Genomic DNA, 10835 nt, shown 5'->3' on the forward strand with positions numbered 1-10835 from the left:
TCCTTAATTAAAGTTTAATTAAGCAGTTGTTTCCTGATCCTCGCCGACGCCGTCCCCACTTCGAATTCCCTGGATCCACCGGGGCTGGACCCCGGCACTAATACCTAGGATACAGATTTCTAGTGGATAATGAAGGTGAAACAAACAAAATAAATAAATAAATAAGTAAATATTAAGTCCAAATAAAATAAAATAAGTAAAATCTAATAAAAAGAGGGCTTATTTCAAATACTTTGTAAGACTTGAAACATAGACTATCTGCCTTTTAAAAAAATGAAAAATGGAAGGAAGAATGCGGAGAAGAAACCAGGTGTGTGTCTTTAAAAAAAAATTTGCAGTTATTTACTAAGTGTTAAATCAATTCTTGGCCTAAGTATGCAAATAATAGTGGTTTCCAAAGAATGACTCAAAAGATTCACATCAATAACGATGCATGTGTGCTCAGTCACTCAGTTGTGTCCAGCTCTTTGCAACCCCATGGACTGTAGCCTGGCAGGCTCCTCTCTCCATGGGATTTTCCAAGCAAGAATACTGGAGTAGGTTGCCATTTTCTCCTCCAGGGGATCTTTATGACCCAGGTATTGAACCCCCATCTCCCACATCTCCTACATTGGCAGGCAGACTCCATTACCATCAAGCAAGATTGACTGTGAGTCTCCAGGGAGTCCATGCCACCTATGGGATTTGGAGGAGAAAGGAAACTGCTGGCAAAAGTCAAAACATATTTCTTAACTAGGAAAATGTCCTGCTTTTAAAGCATTTAAAATGGAAAAAAATGAATGTCAGTAAATTTTAATAGTTCCTGCAAAAGAATATGAAATAAGAATTTATGCAAAATGCTTTTCAGTGACGGTCACAATGCCTAATAAATGATTTATTCTTCATATTACATCACTGTTATTCTTAAGATGGTGTTGAAGAAGCACTGGATGCACCAGGATAGAAGCATTAGTGCCATCAGTGCCAGCTGTGTGACCTAGTTCCAGTCACTGGATCTCTCCAGATTTCAATTCACTCATCTTCACCTCTATGGCCCCTCCTGGTAATAATATATATAGTAACATATATATTAATATGCATATGGAACACAAGCCTTACTTGTCTTCTCTGGCATAAAACTTAAAACCCTCTTCTAAATGATGCATTGTGTCTGGGATATGGTAATGATATTTTAATTTGACATATGTGAATACCTATATTTTAATAGTCAACAAAACTTTTAGGGTAATCTAAAATTACAACTGAATAAGGGAAAATAAAATATATTGGACCCAGTTTTTTTATTTTCATTAAAATTCTTGATATAAAAGCATAATAAGTTTTAGGAGATTCATATATTATTTTAAAAAATCAAAGCAACTAACTTTTAATTGCTCACTTATAGATCAGTTATCATAGCTGACTATCAATAGTCCAGATTTCACTGTTATTGTGTGTGTGTGTGAAATAAAAAGTGGGAAGCAAGAAGTAATGAATGGATCTAGATAATTCATAAAATAGACACTGTACTTCTAAATAATTAAATGTTAAATGTATTTAGATGGTCAAAATCATATCTAGAAGAATCACTGCTTGTGCCCATGGAAAGGAAAAAAAAAATTAAGTATCTTATAATAAATATTTTTTTTCAAATTTAGTGCAAAAAACCTTTCTGGTATATTTCATTCCTATTTCACAGGTAGCTTAGAATGTGCTCTGAATATAGAAATAATAGAGAACATGTCTTTAAAAGCCAAATAGACTAAAGATTTAGGTATTATTCAGTCTAGAATTTCACAGAATAATGATCTATACAAAAGGAATAGAAATAATGTCATGTATTAGCAAGCAGAGCATTTCCACTTCACCAATATTCTGTTTGTATTTGGTCTTATCAGATGTTTAGTCAATAGCTGAAACATTTATTCATAGCCAGTCAATTATAACAACAGGAAATCAGCCATTGAATAAACTGTGCTATTAATTTTCCATCAGAGATTCTTGTTTGAATGACCATGCATTTCATAGATTTAAATACTGAAAGGCTAATTCTAATTATTTCCAAGGCCCTATTAAAAGGATAACATAGATTGCAATCAAAAACAATACTAATGTTGCTCAAAAATGATCCTCAGCTTTCAGTTCTGAAGAGTACTTCAATTTTTCTATCTATTGCACACACAAAGCAGTATATATACATATACCTCCCAAAGTAATTTCTTTTCCAAAATATGAGAAAAACCTGAACAGTTGCTTATATACAACAGTTCATTATTTTATAAGAAAAAATACAAATTAAAAGGTTTTCTTCCTAACCTCTGTTATGCAGATTTCCCCCCGCTTTAAACGACTGTCTCGCACAATGCCCTTATTGTGAATAAACGGATACAGTTTAATTTCTGGACTACCAATCTGAGAACTAGTAACATGGGTCTTGAGGACATCCTTCTTTACAAATGTAGTTGACCTTCCCCTTTAAAAATGCTGATATATCCACATAGGGAATAACATTTACAGCTACACAGTTTCATATTTTTCTTCCTTCTGATAAAGTTAATTTGTATATTGGAACCCACAGAATGGAAGCTGCCTCAGTAGCCTGGCCCATATCACAAATCTAAACCTGCATTTATGGGAAATGATTGTCAAGGAGCCAATCACAATCCTCTAACCCAGCTCACTTTACCCTAGAAAACTGGATCTGCTAGCCTTATAAGGAAATCCCCAACTTCCTTTGCAATCCCTGTTTCGAGTTGTCTCCATAAAACTAACTCTTGCCCAATATCCCTCAGGAAGAGTGTGCTACTGATGGTGAGGCACTGATTCTGGCAACCCGTGGATTGATTTACCTTGAATAAAGCAGAGTGAAGTCATTACTAAAGTATTTTGTTGTTTGACCTTGCCTCCCTTCCTTTGTTCTTTCCTTCACCTCTCTCCTTTCTTCTCTCTCCTATCTTCTGATATCCCCACACTTCTTTTCCTTCTAAAAATAACTATGAAGCTGGCTTCAGGGATTCCTTTCCACAAGAACTCATAAACATAGAAACTTTTTTTTTTTTTAATCTTGCTTAGAAACAAATTACAACGTTAACTGAAACATTCACATTGGGATTCATGTGCTTATAATGAGTGGAAGAATAAGATCATTACAGCATGTCTTGATCAATTTGGTACAGAAGTAAACATTCCAAGTATCCTGGAACTGTTGTCTTATTTGATTGAGTGCCATTTCTGGATAACTTGTTAATCAAATATTAACCAGATCAATATATGAATGAAATGTTTTCATAGCCCCCTCTGAAGAAATTGGAGATTTATATATTATATCCAACTCACCTTTCAATGATGATCAAAATTCTCACACCAAAGTTGCACCTCTTAGCTAGTCTGTGATCCTCTTGTATGATAGAGCACTGTCACTTTTCAAATTTCTTTTTAGCACATGCTCTTTCATATAGCTTTCCATTCCCACCCTCTATGCCATCCCTGAAATTCTTCAAGTTCAATACATTATCATCTTTCTGTCAGATTCCCATACATGCTATTGCCATCAGAGACAATTCATCAACTTAACACATTTATAAAAACGCAGAAAGTACCTGGACATAGGCTCTGCAAGAGCGCTCTCTTTTCTGAAGCTGAATCCATTAAGACAGCAGATTAAACACAGAATAGAAAAAACAAGTTAGTGACAGAAGAAAACAAGAAAAATAAAAGAACACACCTACACAAACACCTTATATTGTTGTGCACTACTTCCTAGAAGAGAATGACAGCTAAGCAGCAGCAAAATGTCAGCATTGGCTTGAAAAATAGTAACCAATACCTTTCCAGAACCCAAGTGATAACTGGATGGTATAAAGCTGTTAATGATGGAAAGAAATCTTAGAATAAATTTAGTAGAAATTAGTAAAAATCAATATGCTTTATTTTTTGACATGATTCATTTCATATGAGGTTAGTTATTAACTTGTGGGCCACAGACAAAGATGTGTTAAGTAATTAAATTATGTCAAGGATTTGAAACCCATTTTTTAAAGATAGTAAATTGTTTGTGGTTTAAAGATAATTTAGGTAGTTAACATGTACCACAAACCATTTGTTCATACATATAAAAAGTTCCATTTATTGAGAAAATAGAAATGCATATTCACTTGACTCGTTGATTCTAAGGGACAAATACCAAGAGATAAGTAACTACTGATTAAAAGAATGTGATTAATCTTCTGATTTATCTCTGTTTTTATTTCTTGAAGAATTTCTTTTAATGGTTTTGACCAAAAGATTTTACACATTTTAGAAACTTTTGTGGAATAACAAGACTGTATTTATTTATTTGCATATAGAATGATGTTTTTTTGGGAAAAAGATTAACAGCAACTCGTATTCAGTACCAAATATTTTTTTTTTCCTGGTGATAAAATGAATTATTAATACATATATTTGTTCGGTTTAAATAAATGACTGCAAAATTTATAAATTAGATTGTAGTTTTCCTCCTTTTCTAGTATTTTTTTTCCTTCAGTAGCCTTGATTGTTGAAGGAGAAAATTACCCATTTTAAGAAGCAGTTACTCTGATACCTTTTGTGTGGCTAATACTCTCTCAACTTTAATTCATACATTCTTCAGTGAGCATAGAGTAGTTACTCCTCTAAAGAATTAAGTGAGTAATCAGTACAAGTAAATTGCCAGTGTTGTCATTGGATTACTGACTAGCATCTTGGTTTAAAAGGTCTCTAAACTCTTCAGAATTTCAATGTGGAGCACAATTGATTTGTACTGAGTTGACTTTGCAAATCTGTTGGGTTATAACTGCTTCAGGGAACAGTGGGAACCACGGGAAATGGTAGCAAGCCAGGAAGCATGTGAATAACCTTTGCCATCCCATCTCTTTACCCCATCATGCAAATTAACATATGACAAACCACATTATATAAACAACTGAAAAGAGCTAAATAAGAAACAAAAGAGAGCATTAAAAAGCTTCACAAATGGAAATTTGCCCATTATGTAGTTATTTAATATTCAGACTAGGCAAGCTGATTAGCTGTAGCCTGTTAGAATGTGACATTAATTGCCAGCTTTACCTGATATTGCCAGACATCAACATCATTTATAAATAAAGATACAAAATATTCTATAACAAGTAGTGTTATGGATATGTAGCATTAATAGAAATTACTACTTCTAGTACATTATAATAACAATAGCTGGCAGCGATATTCATTAACAGCATCCAGTAAACCTTGGTAAAATCACAGCATGCCCAGATTACATAGACAGCTGTGGATTATATTCTGTCAGGGGCTGGGCTGAGATTCTATCATGGATGTGAGTGACAAAATAATTCCTTTTCACTCAGCATGAAAATAACCAAAAAAAAATACCTTAGTAATAAATTCTATCTAACTGATAAAACGGAATCTATTTTCTGAGGATGAAGTTGCAGAAAAAACTGCTGGATAAAATATCTAGCTTTTATTTTTCTTTAATGTCAAACAATCATCATTTTAAAAATGTCTTCCATCTCATGAGACTCTTAGTCAAATAAGACAGAAAAGAAATAAACACAACAAAGACCACTCTGTAAAGTTATTTTTTCATTCTAAAGGGGAATATTCATTCAGTGAATTCCATACAGGATATTAGTCTGCTGCTGCCAAATTCTTGCTGTTTGAAGTATCCCTGATATTAAGATTATCCCTGATATTTAAGGCCTTAAAATCCAGTTTCAATAACTGATCATCTTTATTACAAAAATGCCATTAAGAGAATATATGTTATCTAATGGCAGCAATTCTATTATCTTTTCACAATGTGAAATTTTGTTACATAAATGATACTCCTTATAAATATATATAAAACATATTTTATACATTTAAGTAAATACAATGCTTATATCTGTATAAGTTATATACCAAATGTTTACATATGTGTATATAATGTATATAAACATATATTGTAGATTTATAGCTATAAATTAAAACACATAAAATTCCTTACAATTTAAAAACATTTTTATTACTTACAATTCAAAGTTGCTGAAACACATTAAAACCTATTAAATTATAATGGTAGTGATGCAAAATAAGTTACTTAAAAATAAAAAGGAAAATTAAACCACTTTGTCCAATGAGCTTTTAAATGTAATATGAATTAGGTTAAATTATTTTTTTAATCTATAATGTATTATTTATATCTTTTCTCACTGTTATTTTCTAAATTTCTCTTTATTGATTAGATATTTGTTTTACTATTAATCATATTAATAAAGGCTTGAAAGGGATAAAAAAAAAAAGAAACAAAAGAAGCGGCATTTATCTATATTAACCATGTCAGAATTTAGCATCCAGAACAGAATTCTACAGAAAATGAATTATGATTCAAAATATATGCAAAGAGATTATCATTTATTGTTCCTTAGATTGAAAGTCAAATAAGGGCATTGTTATAATGAGACAGTGAAGTGAATTGAATATAGCTAGCAGTTTTCTTTAGAATGATTTGATTTTATGGAGAGGGAAATTAATCAGGGAATTCTCACTGATTTTACTACAACTTTAAAGATGCATGTAACTAAGGGCCTTACCTTGTTCAAACTTCGTGCAGCACTATCTTTTCCACCTGGAGTCAAGTTCCGGAGCTGTACATCTAGGAGGCCTACCAACTGATCCATGGCCCGGACAGAATAAGTGATATCTCCAGCATTCAAATGATTTCGTGTCTGTTCAGCCAGTTCTCTAGCAATGTTGGCGGCTGTCTCTCCAGATTTCAACTACAATTTTGAAAACAGAACAAAAAGAAAAGAGATCTTAAGTAATTTTATTGGCTTCTTTGGACAATTGTTTTTGCATATGTTATAATCATTGAGGTAAGTAAGTTATTAAACTCCCTCTTTATTTGGTATACATTCCCTGAGTTTTCCTGCTAATCCATTATTTTCTTTAATAACTAACTTGAAAGTCATGCCTTTAGGAAGCTCCTCTTGAGGACTCTAACTTCTAGAAATGATTCTCACTTTACCCATCTGAGGGGTTAAGTCTAAGGTTTGCCCAGTGATTTTTCTCTATGTATTTCTAAATTGAACATTGATGAGTTTGTGTTGTGGACAACTGTGTTCTCAGAGGACAATACAAATTTTTCATTATGTCTAGTTTAACACTTAGTTCACAACGAATACTCACTGTCTGCTAAGCTCTGTGAAAATGTAATTCCAAATAAAAACTCTGCTTTTTAAAATGGTCTTCATCTTCTTACTAAGTAAAAGATTTCACCCCCATGTACTTGGTAGCAAACTAGTGCTTAGTTTCTAGCATTTTCCTTCTCTAAAACTACATGCTGATTTTTTAAGTATATTCTATAAGAATTGTTCAAATTGTCAACAATCCAAAGATGTTAAAAGAGATAAAACTTTTATGCTACGATCACTTGAACAAATTTGACAGCTTTGGGTAATAAGATAGGAATATATATTAATTTGTAAGGAAGGCTTGTAAAACTTTTTTTAAAAAGGTAAATAAGTGTAATTTTCCAAGTTATCACGTCCTTTATCTTTTTTAAAATTAAACTAAAGTACAATTATAACACATTTATGCAATATAGATATAGGTATGCAATGCAAAAATAATGAGTGTCTCTTCTTTTGACTCTATACATTCCCATTTTGTAGAGATTGTTAATGGTTCGGCATACATCTTTCCTAATTTTAGTCTGCCCTACTATTACTTATACAAAAGTGTCATTATTTAGAACATTTTCTTTTCTTCTCTTTTTCTGTTTTTAACAGTCATATATAGAATTTAGGATCACAAATAGAAAGGGCCTCTCTTTGTAAGGCTATCTTCCTAATCGATATTCAGAAAGCTGTAAGGGGTACCCTAAAAAACTCAAACTGGTTACCACTGTTTATGCAGGGATACTTAATATATTTGTAGCAGGACCAAATGTTAAAGAAATAAATGAATAAATTGGAGCAATTGGAATACCTAAATTGTTAACAATCACATTCTTAAGTTTATATAAAATCCTAATTCAAATACGCAAAAACAGCTTAGTAACCAAGTGTTGACAAAGATTTGTATACATATGACAGTCATAAACTACTACTTGATGTGTATATTTGTATACTTCCTATGTAAATTATAGTGTCTATTAAACTCTGAAATCTGAAGACTGTATAAGACAGAGATTTTTCTTATCACTATGAGCAGTAAAAAAATAATCCCACTGTTATGAAAGGGAAATGTTCAAAGATATTCATTCCAGCTTGCTTATAATAGAAAACAAAATGGGTTATGTCTGTACAAAACTGGACATATATATAAAAATTATGGAATACTATAAACAGCTTTGTAATAAAGAGAACAATACTGTTAACATCAATCTTCAACATGTAATATTGACTTAAATGCAAGTATAAAAATTATAAATATATACTAATATATATAGGCATGGTATTTGTGAAATATGAATGCTACTTGAGTAGCATATAAACATGCTATGAAAAATAAATATTATATGTAGATATTTTGTATGTTTATATATATATATGTGTATGTTTAAACACATAGGACAAAATTGAAAGATGGAAATCGAGAGAAGAATCATTTTGTTCAATGCTTAAATTTTACAAGAATATATAGTGTAAGAAGAATATGTTAAAGTATTATATGGTTAATTGGTATTTTTAAAAACTTTTAAAATGAAAAAAAGAGAAAAACACCTGCACTAAGTTTACTGAATTTGTAAAATATCAGGGCCTAAAAAACTAAGATACTTGTAACACCAAACGGAATACATTATAAGGTTCAAGGATAAATGTGTAACAGAGTCAATGTAGATCAAAGTAGCATTCGTGACCCACCGATGGATCGTGAAAGTACTTTGAAGCAGTCACAAAGTGACATAAAAGTGATTATAATCCATATATTTAATCATTATATACAATTTAGAGCTATTTACTGGTAATCTATTAACTCACTTAATGATTTATAAAAGTCAGCATTCATTAATTAAATTGGTAAAATGCTAGTATGCATAAAGTGTTCAGATTCATCATTCCATCAATTAAGTCTAAACACCTGATACAATTGCTTAGCAATGCTACAAAACCCCTGTGCACATGAGTATCCAGATAGCTGGAGTTCCTATAATATTCCAAAGGAATATTCTTTAAATCAGTGCACCATGCACAGAGTCTTGCATTTGCTATTGTGTTCCGCCTATGCTGTTCTCATAAAAATGAATATATTTGTGAAATTACTATTGTTTTACTTTGTTAAGCATTGTGCTCTTGTGTAATTGTTTTATTACCATTGTTACTATTATCATTATTATTGTATTGTTTGCTTCTATGTCTTTATTACCACATAGTATTTTTTCTATGAGAAAATGTCAAGGCATATGGACCTCTGGAGTCTTGTGATTCAGTTAAATGAGTCCTTTTGGAAAAAGGCTGGGATCTACTAGAATAAATAATAGGCTTTAACATATTATCTTCAAAACTAAAGATTCAAGTACTGACTTTCATTACAGCTATCAGGGAACATTATAAAAAGAAAAATTACTTAACAAACAGAAAAAAATAATAGGTATTGTCATATTGCAATTCAATTTATTTTTTTGGTTCTGCGTAGATGTTGTACAACAACATCTGTTGTACAAATGTTGTTTTCAACATTAAGTATTATAATATTGGGGTAGGATATGATAAGCTAAAAAAGAAGGCCTATATAATTCCCTAATATAAATATTTAAATTTTTTTAAAAATACAGTAATGAAAAAGCTGAAAATATAGATGACAAGTCAAAATATAACTGTTTTCAACATAAAAGATAATGATGCTGCCAATGTATGTGTCAATGACAGTGTGTTGTTGTAAATGGTGAGTCAAATACAAAAATCATCAGTAATTTATCTTAAAAATAGTTATTATGTTTTAGCATTCATGAAGTGTTTATTTATGAAGAATAAATTGAATTAATTCCACTAAAGAAGTCTGGAACTCAAGGTTCACCAACAAGAAAGCTGCAACAGAAAAAAAAAAAAACAAACCTAAAGTACAGATAAATTATAAAAAAATGTTTAAAATAAAAATGTGAAACCATATTTAAAGTAAAATAAAAATGGATATAACCAGTTATTTATTATGATCCCCTTTTCCTCTTAAAATTGAAGAAACTGTAGTAGTAATATTAAAAAAATTAAAAAATATTAAAAAATATTTCATTCATTAAACAATCATTTGGACACTTATTTCCTAAAGAAATAAAGTCAAATGTTATATGTAGTTTTGCTCACATTCAGGAACCTCACATTCTACTGCTTGGTATGCGGGGTACATAAAAGCAGATGGTATTAATTCAAAAATGCAATTATAAGATAATGTCTGTGAGGTTTTATGGGAATATAGTACAAGGGTAATAAAGACATGGAGACTATGTAAGAAAGCAACAGAAAATATCAAATAAGTTGAAAGTTAACAGACAAGTTGAGAGTGACCCAGTAAGATAAAATTCTGATGGGGACTGTGGAGGGAGCCAAGAGGATGCTATATAAGTAAGTGATGTCTAGAATAACCATGCTTTGGGAAGACAGGGTACTAAAAGTGGGAAAGAAATTAAAAAAAAAAAATTTTATACTTTTAGAATTAAATCTACTACCAACATAGCATAAATTGTGTATATGTATACATGCACACATGTATATATACTCATACATATATATATATACAGTTTTAAAGAATAAAACATTTCTAATTTCAAAAACTGTTCTATCATTCTATATGTTCATTTGTTATTTAACCACAATTTGAATTTCTATGAATAACACTATACTAATGTCTGGGGATAAAAT

The 10835-nt window shown here is 31.0% G+C and overlaps 1 protein-coding gene across 7 annotated transcripts in view; it reads right to left on the reverse strand.

Moving 5' to 3' along the window:
• The window catches only part of LPHN3 (latrophilin 3), a 952179-nt gene that overhangs the window by 165207 nt on the left and 776137 nt on the right, over nt 1-10835 (reverse strand). For 6 of the 7 annotated variants that reach the window (XM_010841647.1, XM_010841644.1, XM_010841645.1 and 3 more), the window contains 2 exons: nt 6570-6755; nt 3579-3617 (listed from right to left, as the gene is read on the reverse strand). In XM_010841647.1, the coding sequence (XP_010839949.1) occupies nt 3579-3617; nt 6570-6755 (225 nt within the window). The remainder of the gene's footprint in view (nt 1-3578; nt 3618-6569; nt 6756-10835) is intronic. The other variant, XM_010841646.1, reaches the window with a different exon arrangement.

The sequence above is a fragment of the Bison bison genome, unplaced genomic scaffold, assembly GCF_000754665.1.
Source record: "Bison bison bison isolate TAMUID 2011002044 unplaced genomic scaffold, Bison_UMD1.0 scf7180017864165, whole genome shotgun sequence".
Taxonomy (NCBI): Eukaryota; Metazoa; Chordata; class Mammalia; order Artiodactyla; family Bovidae; genus Bison; species Bison bison.